Source organism: Penicillium alfredii (genome assembly GCF_028826965.1).
Source record: "Penicillium alfredii strain IBT 34128 chromosome Unknown utg000004l_segment0_segment0, whole genome shotgun sequence".
NCBI lineage: Eukaryota > Fungi > Ascomycota > Eurotiomycetes > Eurotiales > Aspergillaceae > Penicillium > Penicillium alfredii.
Window position 1 is genome coordinate 524,822 of NW_026622701.1, and position 19,777 is coordinate 544,598.

At 51.6% G+C, this 19,777-nt stretch overlaps 6 protein-coding genes across 6 annotated transcripts; 3 read left to right on the plus strand and 3 right to left on the minus strand.

Annotated features, from left to right (window-relative positions):
• Positions 1-129: 129 nt before the first annotated feature.
• NUU61_001844 (putative SNF2 family helicase/ATPase) lies at positions 130-5,614 on the plus strand (the record flags this gene model as incomplete). Its single annotated transcript, XM_056652426.1, has 2 exons — positions 130-2,822; positions 2,887-5,614. 2 exons carry the CDS (start codon positions 130-132, stop codon positions 5,612-5,614), a joined length of 5,421 nt encoding a protein of 1,806 aa, XP_056513493.1.
• Positions 5,615-6,144: 530 nt separating this feature from the next.
• On the minus strand, positions 6,145-9,133 carry NUU61_001845 (DEAD/DEAH box helicase; the record flags this gene model as incomplete). The annotated part of the gene is made up of 4 exons (XM_056652427.1): positions 6,145-7,117; positions 7,174-8,531; positions 8,591-8,778; positions 8,851-9,133. 4 exons carry the CDS (start codon positions 9,131-9,133, stop codon positions 6,145-6,147), a joined length of 2,802 nt encoding a protein of 933 aa, XP_056513494.1.
• A 673-nt stretch (positions 9,134-9,806) lies between these two features.
• On the plus strand, positions 9,807-11,483 carry NUU61_001846 (wax synthase family protein; the record flags this gene model as incomplete). The annotated part of the gene is made up of 1 exon (XM_056652428.1): positions 9,807-11,483. The coding sequence occupies one exon, from the start codon at positions 9,807-9,809 to the stop codon at positions 11,481-11,483; it is 1,677 nt and encodes a 558-aa protein (XP_056513495.1).
• Positions 11,484-11,506: 23 nt separating this feature from the next.
• NUU61_001847 (uncharacterized protein) lies at positions 11,507-13,031 on the minus strand (the record flags this gene model as incomplete). Its single annotated transcript, XM_056652429.1, has 2 exons — positions 11,507-11,580; positions 12,806-13,031. The coding sequence occupies 2 exons, from the start codon at positions 13,029-13,031 to the stop codon at positions 11,507-11,509; spliced, it is 300 nt and encodes a 99-aa protein (XP_056513496.1).
• A 315-nt stretch (positions 13,032-13,346) lies between these two features.
• NUU61_001848 (RIX1/PELP1 family protein) lies at positions 13,347-15,746 on the minus strand (the record flags this gene model as incomplete). Its single annotated transcript, XM_056652430.1, has 1 exon — positions 13,347-15,746. One exon carries the CDS (start codon positions 15,744-15,746, stop codon positions 13,347-13,349), a length of 2,400 nt encoding a protein of 799 aa, XP_056513497.1.
• A 229-nt stretch (positions 15,747-15,975) lies between these two features.
• Positions 15,976-19,734, plus strand: NUU61_001849 (uncharacterized protein; the record flags this gene model as incomplete). The annotated part of the gene is made up of 5 exons (XM_056652431.1): positions 15,976-15,978; positions 16,072-16,195; positions 16,249-16,569; positions 16,625-17,241; positions 17,296-19,734. 5 exons carry the CDS (start codon positions 15,976-15,978, stop codon positions 19,732-19,734), a joined length of 3,504 nt encoding a protein of 1,167 aa, XP_056513498.1.
• Positions 19,735-19,777: the final 43 nt, after the last annotated feature.

Here is a 19,777-nt window from a genome sequence, read left to right on the forward strand (position 1 = left end):
TTACTTCCAAAATTTCATCATTCATTTACATTCGTACTCGTACACCTGAGCTAGACCTTCATGGTGAGTTTTGTCTTTTCTCTGTGAAAGATCAACGATTTTAATTCTGTTGCAGGCCCATATCTCAGGATGGCTGATGGGGACCCTGATCCAACCGACTGGTCAGTCGATGAAGTTGTGAACTTTCTCTGCAAGAGGGACTCGGCTCCATGGGCGCGATCTATCAACACCCCATTTCCAGATCCTGCCACTCTGGAGTCTATCATTCGAGACCAATTCATCACTGGAGGGGTGCTTCTTAACGATGTTGATAAAGACACCCTTCGGGATGATTTGGCCGTTAAAGCACTTGGTCACCGCAGCAGCATCCTACAGGCTATTGAGTGGCTTCGGCAACATTCGCCCAAATATCAGCGCTCCAAGGCTAATGTCTCTGTGTTTGGAGACTCTCATATTCCTGAATCAGCTCCTTCTCTCCATTCCTCTGCCTCTACTCCAGTCCCTCCAGCTTCACAACCTACCTCTTCAGGGGCAATCAATGTGCCCTCCCAGCCTCCAGGCAGCGATAAACCCATACGAAGAATTGCACCTACCTTGCTGCCTAGGCCTCAAGTGACTCGAGTGCCTGCCACGGGTACAACACATCACACAGGCCAGTCACCCTCACATGTCATCCCGACCGTACAAGAGCGTCCTTCCAGCTCGGACTCTGTACTGAATCAATCTGTTCAGACCTCTCCCTCATTACCCAGCAATGATCCAAAGCCTACCACACCTGTGATTCCTAGTAACCTAGGCCCTTACGCCGCTCTCCTCGAAAAATACCCTGTCGAGGAAGAAGATGTCGAAGATGTTCTTCCCCAATATGGAGACTCAGGGTCTGAAGGAGAGTATGACGACAAAACATGGCAGGAAATTGTCGATGAAAATCCGGAATATTCTCCTGAAAAACTCCGCCTTTCTCCAGAGCAATGTGCGACTGTGGTGTCTCAATACATTTCCAAGAAAGAAAAAGACTGGGAAGTGGAGCGGTTGCCAAGAGAGCAACCTAATGCACGAATCCTGTGGCTAAAGGTCCTCCACGACAAGTCGTTCGAGATCGACAAGCGTGAACACCAGCACCTTCTCAACTCCCTCCACACTCGTCTCCAGAAGTTCCAGCGGGCACTATGTGAGGTTCCCCATGAATCAGAGTCCAGCCTCCGCAAGGCCTGTAGGGTTATGGATACGACCATCTCTCAAATTTGTCTCCAGAAATGGCTATTGTCAGTTCTCGGGCAAGAGCGCTGCCCACCGGAGATGGAGCCCCCTGCACGGGCTCCACGAGCTCCACGGGCTCCAAAAGCCAAGCAAGACTCTGACGGGGAGGAGACTTTGAGCTCTGAATCGGATCCAAGTCCAGGAGAGTATTCATCCGACTTTGTTATCTCAAACTCCGATAGTGGCGAAAGAGACGCTGAAAGCGATTCGGGATCGGTGGACTCGTCACATGTACCTCGCCGGGGACACGGTCTTCCTTTTACTTTATCCTCATCTCCCTCTGATGGCTCTGGGTCCGATGCGCACGTTGGCAAAAAGGCGCGAGTGGGAAAGACCAAGGTTACCCAGAAGAAAAAGGGTCCCCTCATCGAAGACATTGAATTCCTTGATCTTACTGGTGATAAAGTGGAGTCAGATATTGAGCTTGATGAAGCACCCGGATCACCTCATTCGCCTCGGTCCTCGATCTCCTTGGAAGATATGCCAGTAGAAACACCTCCCCTCAATCCTGTTCTTTCAAGCCGGCGTCATCGCAAGGACAGGGAGGAAGAAGATGAGCTCACGACTCCTTCCATTCGCCTGACGCGAGGTGTGTCGCATAAATCCTCTTCCATTTCGCCCAGCCCAGACTTGGCCTCAAAGATCTCCACGGGCACACGAAAGCACCGTGGTGATACTGGAAAGGGCATCTCAAGGAAATCAAATAAATCGGCTTCCAAAGACACTGTCGACTACAGGAAACTTTTCAAAAAAGTCTCGCGTTTGGACTGGGCCACCATCGCAGAACGCAAAAAGCCCCTTGAGCTCTTGGCAAAAGGCATAGCCAACTTGCCTTCGGAGGAACTTGAGGAATTCCCATCTTTTCTTTCCAACTACTTTGATTCTGTGTACCAAGAGCTTTTGCACGATGTGATGCAGGCAATGCTTAGGAACGAACCCGAATTGAAGGGCAAAGACTACCTTGAAAACAAGCTTGCGATGCGTACGGGGGCTTTCTTCCTGTCTTGGATCAATCTCACCCGGCTGACCTCGACTGGAATTTCCAAACATGAGATCGAGAATGGCATGGAAGCCATTGAAAATGAAAATGGCATCGCCTTCACCGAATTCTTTCGCATCCTGAAAGAGATCATTCCTGCTTTTGTCATCTGGCAGAAAAGCGAGATCCATGCTGGGCCGTCAGCCACGAGTCCAGAAGCCAGCGATGATGATCTGCCGTTGCAAGCTGAGAAAAGGCCCAACAAGCGAAAGAGATCACAGCACAAGAAGGGAGTGAGCACCACAACGCAAAAGGAAGCCCAGAAACGGCAAGAAGAGCAAGCCAAAGCCAGAGCACTGCGGGAACAACACAGGATGAGAATGGGACTTAGCGATGATGATCCAGCCAGTCATGCTGTGACATTCGAGGAGCCCATCATCTTCCTTGACCCGCATATTGGACGACTGGTCAAACCGCATCAGTTGACTGGTATTCAGTTTATGTGGCGAGAATTGATAGTAGATCAGAGACCGCAAGGGTGTTTACTTGCCCACACTATGGGGCTGGGCAAAACGATGCAAGTGTAAGTCTTTTTGTTGAAGCTATATCATGAGATTGCTCGCTAAGAAAAGCTTTTCCCTCCATAGGATCTCTCTTCTAGTCACCATCGCAGCTGCGGCTGCCTCGCATGATCCGGATATTCGAAGTCAGGTCCCTGAGAGACTTCGCCGCTCCCAAACTCTGATCTTGTCACCTTCCTCGTTACTTCAAAACTGGTACGAGGAGTTCACGTTTTGGGTTCCCGAGAAGAGTACCCTTGGCCAGATCAAGTTGATCACGGCCAAAGTCAAACCCAATGACGGTGACCGGGTTGAAGATATTGCGGCCTGGAATGAAGAGGGTGGCATTCTCATCATGAGCTACGAGATCTTCCGCACGATTATCCAGAACAAAGAGAGCAAGGGCCGAGGAAAGCCCCTGTCCGATGAGGAGCACGAAATGGCCAGCAAATGTCTCCTCCATGGACCAAACATTGTTGTCGCAGACGAGGCCCACAAGATAAAGAACCGAGACGCCGGGGTCACTCAAGCGGCCTCTGGATTCAAAACCATGAGTCGCATCGCCATGACGGGATCGCCGCTCTCCAACAATTTGCTCGACTATTATTACATGGTCGACTGGATTGCGCCGGGCTACCTTGAGGACCTAGGCACTTTCAAATACAAGTTCGTGGAGCCTATTGAAGCCGGGATTTCCATTGACAGCACCAGAGCGGCAAGAAGACGGGGCCTAGTTGCACTGGGGCTTCTGAATGGGATCTTGGCCCCCAAGGTGGACCGAGTCGATATCGCCAACGTCGCAGCCGACCTTCCTCCCAGGACCGAGTTTGTGATCATGGTTCCTTTAACGCCCTTCCAAAGGACGGTCTATGATATTTTTGTGTCATGCGTGCGAGACGGGACAGCGAAAGTGGTAGATGCAAAGCTCTGGTCATGGTTGACTATTCTCCAGCTTTGCTGTAACCATCCGTCCCCCTTCCGAGAGAAATTGGCGAATCGAGCACGCGAGCATGCGAACCTGCCACCTGTGCCCGGCACAGACGTGTCCATTAAAGACTCCGGGCTCCCAGATCTTATGTTCCCTCAGCTCGAAAACCACTTTGCTACTGTTCCGGACACTTCTGACCCAAATCTGTCTAACCGTGTCCTGCTGCTCAATAGGATCCTCGATGAGTCGCTTGCGGTCAATGATAAGATTCTAGTCTTTTCACAAAGCATTCCCACTATGGATTACCTGGAAAGCATGATGGGCAAAACCAATCGAAAGTATCTCCGCCTGGATGGGAGCACCCCTACACAGTACCGCCAGAGTGCTGCGAAGAATTTCAACACCAAGGGGGATGCCCATGTCTTCCTGATCTCGACCCGCGCAGGTGGCCTCGGCTTGAACATCTTTGGTGCAAACCGAGTGGTGATCTTCGACTTCTCATTCAACCCTACCTGGGAACAGCAGGCGATCGGACGTGCATACCGGATTGGCCAGGTGAAGCCAGTCTTTGTCTATCGCTTCCTAGCCGGAGGCACTTTCGAAGAACTCATCTTCAGCAAGGCAGTTTACAAAACCCAGCTGGCTGTGCGCGTAGTCGACAAGAAAAATGTCATTCGTGGCGGCTCAAACGTGTCCTCCGAATACCTTTTCCTGGCAAAGGAGCTGGAGCGCGAAGACGCATCTGATATGCTAGGGAAAGACGTAAATGTCTTAGACAAGATTATAAACAGCGAGGATTCCAAAGCAATCCTCAAGGTCACCACCGTTAACACCACGGCCGACGAAAATGATCGGTTGACCGAAGAGGAACGCATGCATGTCGAGAATCAACTCCGACTGGAACGTCTCAAGCGCGACAATCCTCAGGCATGGTCTGCCGAGAAGGAGCAAGAGAAGCTCCGCCTTCAGTCTATTAACCGCATGCTAGCGCAGCGCGAAGTGCAACCGGGGGTCCCTACAAGTGTGCAATATCCTGATTCGCAGGAGCAATGCCATATTCCACAAGATACGGGAGAGAGCCATGAGGTATACCCTAGACCAGTTTCTTTTGCCTCGAAACCACCAAGCCGCTCCCCGGCGACTCCGCCACCTAGTTCTGACCGACCTCAGGGGCCGATAATGTCACCGCTGCTACTAAAAATCTCTGGACCAGGACTGCCTCCGGCGAATCCACCGGTTGAATTTGACCGACCTGAACAGCTGACACAGAGACGGCAAGCACCCCCAAACTCTGGGCAGTTCAGCACGGGCGTCCCCCTCCACCCATCGTGGCCATCGCATTTATCCGGGTCGCATGTGCAACCTGCACGGTCCCAGTACCCTGTGCACCAGCCAAGAAAGCCTCTCGGGATGTGGATGGGGCCTGGGCAATCCCACACACCTCCGCGGCCGTCAGTGTCGCCATGGCAATCTGCAAGATCGCAGAGCGAGTCTCCCGCGAGGTCGAGCCAGCAACGGAGTCTGGAAAGAGCACAGCACATGCAAAGCCCGGGTAGGATTGAACAACAGCGGGGGCGCATGTCCGGCCAAGCTCCATGCCAGGACCAGGGCCCCATAACTGCCCCCTTGTTCGAACGCAGAACCCTGGGACCTCCAAAGGCAAAGCGATCTCCTTACCGGCCTCCCACCCAGCCAACGACAGCTCCAGACACCAGCCTATCTGACACTGTGTCCAAGGAAGGAGAAACCTCCCAAATGGCTCCCAATACGAGTCTCATTGATCGAATGTCTCCGAAGCGCCCTGAGAATGAAGCATTGCCGATGCGCGATCGTCGCGCGAGCTCCGGTGATGCCCCAATGGACATCAGCGACTATAATGACCACTAATCTGGGGTTGATCTGATCTCCCTCGTCACCCTCGCTTTCTCGTCCCCTTCTCTTTGGCCTGCACTTCACACCAGTCCAGTCCCACCACACAATTGTCTTTAGCCTGTTGTTATTATGATGTACGAATGATACCCCATACTCTCCTGGTTTTGTTAGTTTTCGTTTTCGTTGCTTTCTTCTTTGCTCTTTCGATGTTGATCAATTCCCTGGACCCTGGTGCCGGATGGGTCCAGAACGACAGCCCTGTATGAATATGAATATGAAGATGTATGATTACATTCGCTCTTCCAGAGTTATTACCGTAGTCTTATAGACCCGGGAGTAATTAGTTGGCAGAAAGCAACTAGGTCTATGAGAACAGAAAGTACCCTAAAAGGGTTCATAAATTGAGGAGATACTAGTATCACACAAGAAAAGGAGGGCCACACAGCCTTGAAAAATTGGTACATAGAAAAAGAAAATGATAGTAGTCAGGAGAGCCCAGTCAATAAGAGCAAAAACCGAATTCAACCCCAAGGACGCGCAAACCACTACTCCAGAAGAGACTCAAGATCAGCGATCCGAGTGGCCCTATCCTCGGCCTTCTTCTTGGAGGTTTCACGGAAAGCAGCAAGCATCAGCTTACGCTTCCGTTCCTGAATACCCAGAACCCGCTCCTCGATACTGTCTTCCATCACGAGCCGCCAAACCGTTGTCTCGCGTTGCTGCCCAAGTCGGTAAACTCGGTCCACGGCCTGGTCTTCAATAGCCGGGGCCCACCAGCTGTCGGCGAGGATGACTTGGTTTGCCGCGACGAGGTTGAGGCCCACGCTACAGACACTCAAGCTGGCGAGAAGGACGGTGTATTTGGGGTTGGTGGAAAATAGGTCGATGGAAGTGTCGCGGTACATGGAGGACATTTTGCCGTCGACGCGCGCGAATTTAATCCCACGCTGTTCGAGATGCGGCTGGATCAGGTTGAGGAAAGAGGTCCACTGGCTGAAGATCACGGTCTTTGTGCCGGGGGCCTGGCCCTGCGCGGTCAGGATCTTGATGAGGGCTTCGATCTTGCTGCTGGGGATGTCGGGGGTGTCGGCCACGGTGTTTGTGTCCTCGCCCATGTCGACGGCGGGGGAAACCAGTGTGTTGGTGTCGTTGATGTCGGCTCGGCAGAGCGGGCATTTGTGCTGTCGCTCGATTACTTGTTCGATGCAGTTTCTGCAGAACGAGTGCGCACAGGCGGTGATGACGGGCTGCTCGAGGTTGTCCAGACAGATGGCGCACATTTCCTGACTCTCGATCTGGAGCTGGAGCATGTCTTGTAGAGCTTTGGTGTTTTCTGGTGTCAGAGGCACGACCTTGTGTTCTTCCAGAACGCTCATGAGCTTGTCGACGCGTTTCTTGCAAAGTGCCCAGTGGTTGCACACCTGACGGAGACGAAGAATGACCTCCAGGAGGTGGGAGTAGGTCGTGCTCCCTTGCTCCTTGTCCTTGAAGTCCAGAAGTGCTCCTTTCGCCTCAGACCTAGATTGTGAGTTAGTGCGTTGCTCATGAAACACATTTGATGGCCCGGGACATACTGGAACGCATTGTACTTTTCCTGCTCGTGCGGCTGAAACTTGATCCTGAGAACCCGCGAGGTCATTTCTGGCAGGCGCAGGTTGATAAATTCCATGTCCTTCCTTCGCCGCAGACAAATGGTACCCATCAGGGCTTCCAAGAGCAGCCGTGCCTCGGGCACTTCGGTCATCAAAGGGCGAATCAAGACACTGTTGAACACCTTCAAATCCTCTAACCCGCCAGAGAGTTTCAGGAAACGGACCTGGGAGTAGAGATCCTTGAGTGAGTTGATAATGGGAGTGCCAGTCAGAGTCCAGCGTGAGTCTGCTCGCAAACCACTGGCCGCAATGGAACCTTTGGAACGCGGGTTACGGATAGTATGGCCCTCATCAAGGACAACACGACGCCAGTGAACCGAGAAGATCCCCTTGGCGGGTAGCTTCTTTGAGTCCGGGTTGTACTCCATTGCAAGCGCTCCGTAGCTGGTAATCACCACATCATACTGGGCAAGGTTAGAAGCCTCTTTCTTCCCAGAACCGTGGTAAATCCAGACCCGCGGGCGATTCTCACTGTGGGTGTGATCCTGGATTTGCTTTGCCCAATAAGTCATTACACCAACAGGCGCGATGATCAAGGTGGTTTTGCTGGAGGCTGAAGTCCGCGGTTTGGCATTGGCAAGAACCAAAGAAATCACCTGGATAGTTTTGCCCAGCCCCATGTCATCGGCCAATATACCGCCACTTGCAAGCGGTGGCTCGATGGAAGTCGAGAAGTTGGTAGCGACGTTGGTGAATTTGTTCCCATTTCGCTTCCACAACTGCACAATATCGTCGGAGCCAGGGGATGGAAGTTTTGGCAGCTCCCTATTGATCATCCAAGCCAGCCCCTGACGCTGGTAAGGAAGTAGCTCTGTAGAAAGACCAGCGGGAGCATCCGCCAGGGGCATCTTAGCCATATCAGACTCCTTTTGTCCAAAGGTCTCCACGACCTGGCCAATCTCGCGAGGATTGAAGGAGCTGCTTTGGCTGAGAAGTTCCTCCATGCTTTCGGTTTCACCACCTTCCCCAATTGGAGTCGAGAGGTTGGCGAACATTGGATTATCTCCGCCCTGCCACTGTGCTGCCGCTTTGCCCAGGGCCATGGCACGAGCCTGTTTCGCAGCCTGTTTTTGTTCATGCTCGCGTTTTTTCTGTTGCTTGCTCTCTTCTCGCTCGAGCTCGTCCAGCTTGTGCACTGGGAGCTTGTCCTGCTGCATCCGCTGCTTGAGGTCCGCACTCTTGGCTGGGTCGCTAGAGCCGTAGAGCCTGAGTTCTATTGGGCAATCATATGCACCAATATTTCCCGTCAGTGTGCCTTCAATCAGAAGATCCTTGTTGTCCTACAGGGACTTGAGGATTAGCAATGTGGATAGTACCGTAGCAGAGGGGAAACACAAACCATATACGCCGCCAGCCTGGCGGCCACAAAACGTGGAATGTGGCCGATCTGGACGCCCATGACGTTGTCAACGCGGATTGCGTTGCGGTCATAGTCGTTTTGGGGGTCTCGTCGGGGCAAGACAGTTTCACCATTGCCAGCGAGGCCATTGTAGAAACGAACGCCCACAATCTTCGTGGGTAAAACACCTATGAAAGACAAGTCAACCCTAGGTTCAGGCAATAAGACATACTAGTTATACTTAATCTGAGATGACTTACTGTAGAGGATGAAATTCGCCAAAGAGGACTCATCCATGTCCTGGCTCCCCTGAATGAGGCCAACCGCTTCAGCGTCATCATCGGCACCAGAAGCCTGTTCAAATTGATACAAGGGAATGTAATCAGCACTCTCTCCGAATCGCTGGCCCGTGCTGGTGCCGTGGAGATTCAATGAAGATGGCGAGGTTCGACTTATTTTCGAAACTCGAGTTGACGCGTTGTCTGATCCATCCTCGGTCAAGTCAACCAAATCTGATTTCCGCTTTTTAGGATACTGAGTCATTTTTGTGCGCTTTCATTCAAAGATCAAGAGTGAACCAAGGAAATTGTGTGATGTAGAAGTGGGAACAGTTGTAAAGGAACGGTGAAGACAATGGCACAGAGAGGAAGTTCTCACACCTCTGTGGCCACTTTACTGGACAAATTCAATCAGCGACGGGGTAATGGGCCAAAAGAAAGCAATCGCATCGCCAAAATGACCCCCCGATGATTCTAATAGAGTTAGCACAATCAGGACGCGGACGCGCCAAACTCGTGTCACCATCCATGGGGTTGTGTCATTCCATATCACATGACTTAACCTAAGTGATCCTAATCTAGTTAGCGTGCTTGGGACCTGGGTGCGATCATCTTGTGTAACCTGCGTTCTTAAAACGGCTAGCGTACTTAAGATATAGCTGCCAAAATCGCGTGTAACCTCTGCTCTTAAAGCGGCTAGCGTGATCAAGACCCAAGCGCCAAAACCTTGTGTAGCCATATTACGCCACTATCGGTCACATGACTCCACGTGTAAATCACATGACTTGATGCAAGACAACCGTGCTGTGGTGGGTTTCCATTTACACTCAAAACAACTAAAGAGTATTCGAAGTGTTCCTCTTTTTTGGTGACCAAACTGCGTGGAAGTTGAAATGTCCAGCCGTCCTTAGTGCAGTCACTGGTGTCACCTCATCCGCATGGCCGATCTCCGCTCTGGTTCCTACAGGGATCTGGTCCAGAAACATGAAACAGAACTAGAGATTTTGTTGGCACAAGGCATTTTCAAGCCAGTCTTTATGTATCATGTCCTTATATTCAACACTCTCCCGCTGGTAGGCCTGGTTGTCCCTCGCTCCAGAAGCACCCGATATGTTCGACCAGTGATTTTGGCCCTGAGCCTTGGTATTGCCATCGAGGTGCTGCAAAATCGAAGAACTCTGCTCGGGGGGAATGGGTACATGATCGGGTTAATGACGGCCTGGTGGCTTGTATGGAGTGCTACGCTGTTCATATTCAGCGATCTCGAACAGGACTTTCGGCGGATCGAGCGAGAGACTGCTTCTAAGGCTGGGCCTCGGAATGGCTCCAAGTGTGCTCTATTGACCAACGTTGAAGATACTTCGGACTCAAAAGACGAGCAAGAAAATTGCTTTTCCCGTGGTAAGTATGCGTTGGTGGACCAGCAGGTTGTCGAAGAGGACAATCCCCGAATTGCAGCTGGGAAGATCGCCACTGCAACGGATGCCGAACATGAAAGCTTTCATTGGCAGTCTTATCCTAAGAAGCTCTCACATCGTCTCGACTGGTGCGCAGGACTGTTGTTTAACCTGCGGGGGCCAGAATGGAACTGGCGAGCACCTCATTTGGGCCCTCTTCCTCGGCCAGTCCACGCTCAATTGCATCCCGGATTCGTCTCGAATAAAATGCATACACATGATGACACTAGCTTCATGACTGCTAAAAGGCGTCTTCAATGTGCCTTCACAACATGCTTCAAATCATACCTACTCCTAGATATCCTGAAGGTTGTGATGATGCGAGATCCTTACTTCCAGGGCGTGGCTACCCCCGAGTCGGCGCTGCCATTCCCCTTCGCTTGGCTTGCGTACCACCATCTGCTAGTCCGATTCTACCATTGCTTCCTCAGCTGCGTGGGGGTCTTTGTCGCACTCAACTTCGTGACATCCTTCAGTCCGATTATCTTCCTCGGTCTGTCCCTCGCCTTTCCCAACGCATCCCGGAAGTTGACGGCTACGTCACTCGATGTCCCATGGCTGTACGCTGATACATTCGGTCCCTTTCTCTCCCCGATTCTGGACCACGGACTGGCCGGCTGCTGGGGCCGCTGGTGGCACCAGCTCTTTCGGTATGGCTTCACCGCCACAGCGCGTTGGGTTTTGTCGTGCCTTCCTGCGACCTGGGCCGCTCGTCCCCCAGTAAAACGGACCATCTATGTCGTGACGGCTTTCTCGCTGAGTGGGTTCGTCCATGCCTGTGGTAGCCACACGCAGTTCACTAACACACATCCCCTCTCGGGCTCATTCCTTTTTTTCTCTATGCAGATTGCTGCAATCATGGCCGAAGGATTTTTCAAGACCTCGGTGTTTCCCAATATACCTCTTGCCAGTACGCCGCGGGGGCTGAGACGCACTGCAAATATTGTGTTTGTGTTCTTTTGGCTCTTCTTCTCGGGGGCTTTCATTGCAGATGATTTCGCTCGGGGCGGGCTGTGGTTGATGGAACCAATTCCCATAAGCCCCCTCCGAGGCCTGGGGATTGGGTTACAGGGTGAAGGGTGGTGGTGTTGGAAGGGCCCCTGGTTTCGCTATTGGAGCGATGGGACATACTGGGGGAGCGGCGTGCGGGTGATATGAAGTACATAAAACCGAAGAGTTACCTACGTAGCGGATTTCCTCTGCCACTTCTTGGCTTTCCATTTCCGTTTGAGTGCTCGGACCTTGCCGCTTTTCGCTCACTGGGCATCAAATGGTCCTCTGCTGAGCAGAACCTGATCAAGGGGTGGTGATTACAGGTCAGGGGGATCCGCCTGACCTCTCAGTAGTACAGTGACACAGCAAAACTTTCAACACCTCAAAATTGACCCACATCCATACCGCCACACCGCCTACTATATGCATCTATCGAATATTTGATATTTACCCCTGAAGTTTTATTATATTCATCATATTCATTATATTCTCTCTATATCATGGCCCCTCGATCAGAATTGACCCCTGCGCTTCGCGAGCGTATATGCGAACTCTCCCAAGTTGCTGGCTGGGGATATAAGCGTATACATAAGCGATACCCTTGGGTTTCGCTCTCTGGTATTCGATATACTATCAAAAAAGATCGAGAGCGAATCAATGGTGTATCGAAGCCTCGTTCTGGCCGTCCGAAGAAGCTTGATGATACTGATCGAGAGTGAATTCTTAATGTAATTCATGGTGACCCTAAGGTTACTCGCGAGGATTTGCTAACTGAGATTTCGTATAAAGTTTGTAATTTATCTTTTTATATCTATTTTTTATATATCTATACTAATATTTTATTATTATTATTTTTTAGGTGAAATATGACTCGATTCGACGCCTTTTAAATACCAAAACCCTTCAAAAATGACGATATAGCTGGCAACCTTAATCGATAAATATACTCTAAAACGACTGAGATAAGCCTTTTAATATTGACACTTTTAGCTTATAGATTGGGCTCGTGTATATTAGTCTAATAAGTGTATAGTCGAGCGAGGGATTAGTATTCGAAGAGAATAGACCTTTATTCGCCTAAAAGATTAGCTAAAAGAAGGCTAATACTAAGGACTACTATATCGCGGAAAATAGGTTAAATAGATATTTTAGGGTGCATTTTCTAGTGCTTCAGAACGTACTGAATTAATCCTACTATTTAGAGATCCAAATTTAAAAAGAGGAGATGTGAATCGATTCGTTACTGAGGATTTATATCGTCGAGTCCTACTAATTTTGATATCGAATGAGGATAGCATTTTTTAGTATAATAATGCTTCTATCTACACTACAGTTATCGTATGCGAGGCTTTGTATAATATAGTGATCGAGGCAATGGAATAGCTACATCTTACTGACGTGTTCAATCTTGCCAGCGCGCGATAGTGCCCGATCTGCCCACGCCTGTCTGACTTGAGGAGGGACTGGCATATTCAGATTACGCATACGAGCAGCCCACTGCTTCAAAGCCTCCTCCTGGTATCCTTTGAGGGCCTTGTAGACCGGTTTTCTGCATGTGTGAGCCTGCATGCCGTTCTCGACGCGGTTATGGAAGGTTCGTCGAGATACGCCGTTTTCACGCGCAATTTTGGAGACATTGGGCTTTTGTTCGCGTTTGGCCGCTGTGTAGGCCTCGAGCATTCGAGATTCGGCTTTATCGACGCTTTTAGGCATGTTTTGGGGGGAAATGAATAGCATCAAAAAGATGGGTTGTATGAAATTGGAGATTACGGTGTGGCGCACCCACTGGCCTTCACCCAGTGGGTGCTGAAAGGCACGGATATTACCTGCTCGCATGACGATAAGATTGGTTCTTGAAACGCTTATAAGCATCGCTTCGCTGTGTACGTAGGGGTTCGATTTCTTGGCAGACTAGGTAGGGGTTCGGCTTATGATTATATGGCCCAACACTCAATACATCAATAGACAAATGACTTTTGGTATAAATTTATACATGGTTTTTATGGGTGTGGTAACTATAATTACAGATCACCCTTCCATGGTGACATCGTCGTCATCTTCCTCATCGTCGGTGTCAGGCTCCATGTTCAAAGTGGGTAGCTCATCATCACTGTCATCAACAGCCGCAGGCGCTGCTGTGGGTTGGGAGGGGGCCTTCTGCTCCCGATGTGCCGCTGAAACAGAGGGCACATGAGCAGGGATAGGGTTTTGTGCCGGCGCACTCAGGGGTTTGGTCTGGGGGTTCGAAGTTGGCTGAGGTGCACTGACATGCACAGTGGTGGCAGCAACCGACGGCTGCGATCCTGATGATTGCTGGTGCTGATTGCTTGACGGGCTATCTTCGAATCGCGCTTTTTTGGCCTGCACGTCTTTCTCTAGTGCCGTGAAGGAAACACCGGAAGATGCAAGAGGTGGCTCCTCGGCGTAGGAACGCTTATGCAAGGATGCAACGGGGTTTGGGGTCATAGAAGGTTGGGTGTTTTGTGTTTGCGTGAGCGTAGAAGCCGGCTGTTTCAGGAACTCCGCGGTTTTGGGTGCGGTGTTGTATGCCTCTTCAGCCAGTTCATCAGCCTCATCAGCCTCATCAATATCAGCATGATCGTCGACTTCCGGGGCAGTCATTAGAACGGGCATTCTAGGCCGGACCAGAGCCTCCACTTCCAGTTGATCAGCGTGGCTCCGAACCAAGAAGGGCATGATACTCGAGCCCGCACGACCTTTGACCACTGGAACTGGATTGAGAACACTGGCAAGCATCGCGTCCTTATTGGCTGTCAAGATAATAGTGCGATCGATTTCAGCTCGAACGGACGGTGCAAGAAGCTCCATGGGGATAGATGCGAGTGTAATATGTAGTAGAGCCGATGCGTTCTGTTGAAGTTCCGGAAAGCGTGAAATGCTTTGGGGTGAACGGTTCTTCTGAAGCTCCGGGTTTAAGAAGGAGTCCGCGTTTGATGTTGCTTGACCTGCTTTCGACTTCGACTTCAAATCCGACTGTGAACGGGCTGACAGACTGGAATCTTCAGAAGATGCAAGGTCATGGCAGCAAAAGCGAATGGTGTTGGCTATCGAAGCCACACTCTGTTTCGTCATCGCAGCTCCATTCAACGACACCAATGAGCGGAGCAAGTCGTATACAGCAGAGCGCAGGTTTCGGTTGAATTTCTCGTTCCGAAAGACCCAAACAGCTTGATCCAACATCGTCTGTATTATAGAGGTCCCGCTGGTCTCCAACATATTCGCGAGCTTGGCAAGCAGGTTAAGACAGGCGATATGGATGCGAGGCAACTCGGTCCAAAGCATTTCTCGCTCCTCCCGGCCAATTTGCAAATTGAACTGAACGCTGCTTTGGGATACATCTGTTCCTTCTGGCGGAACAGTCACAGAAGTGAGTCGCGAGGTCACATCGAGAATCGAGCCCAATGGAAGGGCCACCGCCGATGCCGATGGCATCGAAACGAAACCGGAGAGAATCTGGAGAAGAGCAACCAGTCTGTCTGCCCCGGAATGAATCCCTCTCCAGCCCGGAAGCCCCAAGTTGTCTGGTCCCTGCTCGCGCAATTCTTGGCTATAGTCTTGCCGAGTTGGGGTCAATGTAGGGTCCACCGACTCCCATTGCTCTACGGCAGCCCGGAAAACGCGGTCCGTTGCTCTGTGAATGGAAAGTATTGTTGACTTGCAATCATCGCTCCAGCCAGAGCCCGACTTATCCTTGGGCGCGCATTTATGAAGAGAGACAAGCAGTTGCTCCGCTGCATCTACCACCGGGGCTGGGAAATACACGGGCGAAGAACACCCGATTACCTCGGCAAGCAGAGCGCGGAGCTGAGAGCCAAATGGTCGGAAGATCGTAGGGTGTCTAGCAATCAACTCCAGCAACGCGTGCAGCACTGTTTCCAGAAAAGGCGTGTTCGGCTTCGGCTTCCTGCTCGAGCCTGAAGGAAGCTTTACCGGGACTGAAACCAGATTCAGGGCCGCAGTGATAAATCCCGGCAGATGCGGAGTCGTGATTTCGCGAACCAAAGTCGGATACTGGTAGGTGAGGTGGAAGATCCGAGTCAGAGTGATGATACACATCTTCCGTGTAGATATCGGATCAGGCTTTGCCAGAATACCAATCAAGCTGCGCACAATGGGTTCATATCCTCGAACAATCTCCCATTGACCTGCCTCCACCGTCGCCTTCACTAGCACCACGGCGGCCCATCGGCCCTCAACACTGCGGTCCTGTAACAGACTAGCCAGGCGCGTTTTAAGCTTGTGGACTTGCACGGCATTGTCGGACTCAGATTTGCCTTTCTGGGCTGACGGGGCGGCAAGCAGCTCGGCGCAATCACTGAGGGACGTCGCCAGGAACGAGGCGATCGAGGGCAATTGATCGACCGGCGTGGTTGTCAGGCGGTGCGTGACCGCACGTAGAGTGGCCATGGCTTTGAAGAGAACCAAGAGTGGCTTGATCGACAGCTGTCAATGTTGTTTTCACAAGTAAAAAAGTAGAAAAAGAAAGAAAAAAAAAGTAGTTGTCGCGGCTCCACATGAAGCCTCGGTGTGGGTAAATTACGGTCCCGGCACTGCGTAATCTTTTCTCCACCCCTGGGGATGATCTCCTTGGGGATGTTGTTCTTCGTCCTCAGTCACATTCCTCAAATTCTGAGCCATGGTGAGTGTCTCGTGTGTTTTCCCTGGTTTATAATTCTGATACATCACAATCTACGCAAGGACAATGGCTCAGTAAATTGACACGTGCGACTAGGGAGGCAATGCAGAGAAAGGCCAACGCTACATCGCGGCCTTGGACCAGGCGCGAAGCCAGGGCAGATGGGACGAGGTCCCAGAATTGATTCGCAAGGTGACAAAACACGCACCGCAACGGACATGTATGTCAGGCTTGTTTTCAATCCCATCTCTTGTGCTAACGAAGGCCTCGTAGGTGTGATACAAACCGCAACCGCCGAGTCTCAAGTCGTTGCGCACCTTCAAAAGCCCTCCGATGAAGCACCTGCATCGCCCAATCTCCCCGAACTTATTCCTGCGCTACTCACAACTATTGAGAACACGGATGGAACACCGCAAGAAATCTTGCAAGCGCAAGTTTGTCTGGGATGGATCCATTCAACACTAAACGAACGCGGGCTGGCAGCCGGACGCCTCCCCAAAGATTTCGCGGTGACGGTGGAGCGCCTGAGTAACGATGACCAGGAGCTTTCTCCTTGGACCGAGGCGTGTTTGGTGAAGGGATGCTATTTAAAGGGTATGTTATGCCCATGACAGGCGCGGGAGTTTGATCTCTGACTGAAGGGATATAGGTACTGCGCAGTCAAGCGTTGCGGGGATCAGCGAGACCCTGGAGACCTTTGGATCTTTGATACCATGGCTGAGTGGTGGGAAGCTAGCGTCTGTCGGCACGCCTCAGTTCTTGACTTGGTCCGAGACCCTTCTCGGGAATGGCGCTCTTCTAGCCAGTGAAGAGGCGAGTCGAAACACCCCATACTCGAATCGCAGACACGTGGAAATTGCTTTGCGATTGTTTCGGCTGTGGGCCTCTCATCCTTCGGTGAAGCAAGGACTATCCTCCTACAAGGCATCAGGCGCGGATACTTCTGGTCCTTCCCGAACGTCAATATGGAAGGCTTACTATGGTTTCCTCACTATCGTCTTGCAGGATGGACTGCCGTACAACCCTCCGACCTACGAAGGCGCAGAGCGACCCCAACTTGCCAGTGAATTGCGTCGCATTGAAAGTATTTGTGAGGGAAATCTGCTCCGTGAGGTCAAGTTTCCGACAGCCAACTCCCAGAATTCGCAAGTTGAGGTGTGGGTGGAACAAGTCATCCGCAACTGGGAGGTTCTGTGTGGACCCCAATGGCAAGACCAGGATCTCGGCCAAGGAGGCCAAAATGCCGTTGGTCGCAATGTTCTTGACGTGAGTGAGCCGCAAATTCCTTTCTTTTTTTGGTATACTGACCTGCGATTACAGATTCTATATCGTGCAGCGACCAAGACCTATCATTCCCACTTAATACTCCGACGTCTATTCCATGTCCATTCTTCCTTGGCCGATTTCGATCTTGCCATCCAGGCTCTCGATTCGTATATTGAAATCGTTACTGCGGCCAAGGACAGAGCTGAAAAGTCGGCTGAGTATGGCGAGCTGGAGAGTGATGAGACTTTACTGCAAACACTCTCCGAAGGCGTTACTTTGTTGAGCTGTCTCGGTGCTTTTGAAGAGGCAGAGAAGGCCAAAGACTTGACTGAACTCATCCGGGAATATATCAACAAGCAAGTGACCGACCATGCAGATGGTGAGGTCAATGGCAAGTTGTTGCTGTCCCAAGGCCCCAACTCTTCTAATTCGCCCGAGATCTCCCTTAGTGTGCTTGCCACGGCCTATAGGGCTGTTGGTGTCGGTCTCGCCAATTGGGCCAGCTGGACTCCTCTGAATGAGGCTAGGGGTGAGATTCGAGCAGAGGCAATTGAATATCTGGAGAAGAGCATAGCCCCCGAGCTGGGCGGCGAGTTGAGCTACTCCTCTCTCTATACGCTTTCCCTCGTTCTGGCTGAAAACAGAGACCTGGATACGGCTATTCAATATGTCAAGTCTGCCTTGACTTCAGACGGTTCATCCACCGCAGTATTCGACGACCTGTCCAAGGAACGGGATCTTGTTCCCCTGTGGCATTTGCTCGCGCTGCTGCTCAGTGCACAGCAAGAATTTGAAATTGCGGAGCGTTCGTGTGAAGCCGCGTTTGAACGGTTTCCCCGAGAAGTTTTCTCCAAGGGTCATCGCGACAAGGGTCATCGCGACAAGGGCCATCGCGAAAGACGGTCATCATCCAGGCATTCACAGAATTCCAAAGATGGATCAGGCAGTTCTGAGCGTTCGTTGATCAGCCGCTTGCAAGGCAGAGAGAAGGAGCGCATCATTCAAATTCGCGTCACGCAACTGGCCTTCATTGAGACTCTCGAAGGCCCCGAGGCCGCTGTTAATCACAGCGACCAACTCCTAATTCTCATCGGGACTCTATTTCGCGAATTGGACCTTGGACCCGAGGAGACGAAGACCAAGAAGACAGAACATTTGGTTCCACCCAAGAGCTCCGCAGGCACCACGAAAAGCTTCCGCGGTAGTATATTCAGCCGCAACCGCTCGTCCCAGTTACCTGAGCGCCGAGTCAACTCGAGTCATAGTACCGCAAGCCCACCAGTTCCCCCAATTCCAAACGGCCATACAGATGCACCCGCCATCCAGGTTACGGACGAGGACCAACGCAGTCATAATGAACGCTCGTCTACACTTGGAAGATCGGATTCAAAGAAACTACGGAAACGCAGCAGTAGCTTCCATCGACATGAGAAACCTCGAATCCAAGAGCCTCCACTTCCCAATGGCAGGGAGGAGTCTCCGGATATGGTTGGCATTGCAGTGTCTGGAAACTCATCACCAGTCTCGGGGATTCAACAAGCAAGTGGTAAGCAGCCCTTGCGGCCGATCCCGCATAATATGAACCACACGCAACAACCGCCTCCTACCGGTCACGAGAAGCAACCCCCAGAGCAAGACGTCCGACTTCCGACCTGTCATCGTTTCGATTCTCCCACAAATGCTGTCACCAAGTTCTCCAGCATTCAGTCCCAGAAACATGCACTTGGCCTTCTCGTCAAGACCTGGCTAATCATCGCTGGCCTCTACCGCCGGGCATCATTATTTGACGATGCGCAGGAAGCTTGCGAGGAAGCCTCCAAACAAGCTGCACGAGTTGAGACGCTTGTTGCATCCCAGGATTCTTCAGCACGGTCCTTCAGCAACCGCGGCTGGAGCGCTGCCAAGAGCTCGGAGGAGCTCTGGGCTGATGTTTATGCGGAACAAGGGCTTTTATCCCAGGCGCGCTCGCAGCCCCATCAAGCCATTAGACATTTCGAGGATGCACTCCTTCGCTTCCACGACCACCCAACAGCAACAATTGGTCTCGCCAATCTGCTCCTGGACATCTGGGACCGGACGCTGCCTCCGGAACCGCCCAATGCCGATGTGGATCTTAACGTCTCACGTCTGGCATTACTGTCGGAGACTCCAAGACCTAAGTCGGCCAAGGCCATCTCAACCGACGAGCTGAAAGGACCCGATGCAGCGCCAATCCCGCAACCGACTGAGGCCTTCACCTCCCCACACGATGTGGACCCCAAGCACCTTCACCGTCTCGCGGCCCGGGATCGTGCCTATGGGCTGCTTTCAGCGTTGACCAAGCTTGGCAGCTCCTGGGATAATTCTGAAGCATGGTACGCGCTGTCACGGGCGTATGAGGCGGGTGAGCAGATTGAGAAACTGAAAGAGGTTCTGTGGTGGTGCATTGAGCTCGAGGATCGACGACCTATCCGCCACTGGTCTAATATCGGCTCCGGCCTCTATGTTCTCTAGTTGGTGACTGGCAAATAAGGACAAAATCTTTCAAATTTATATC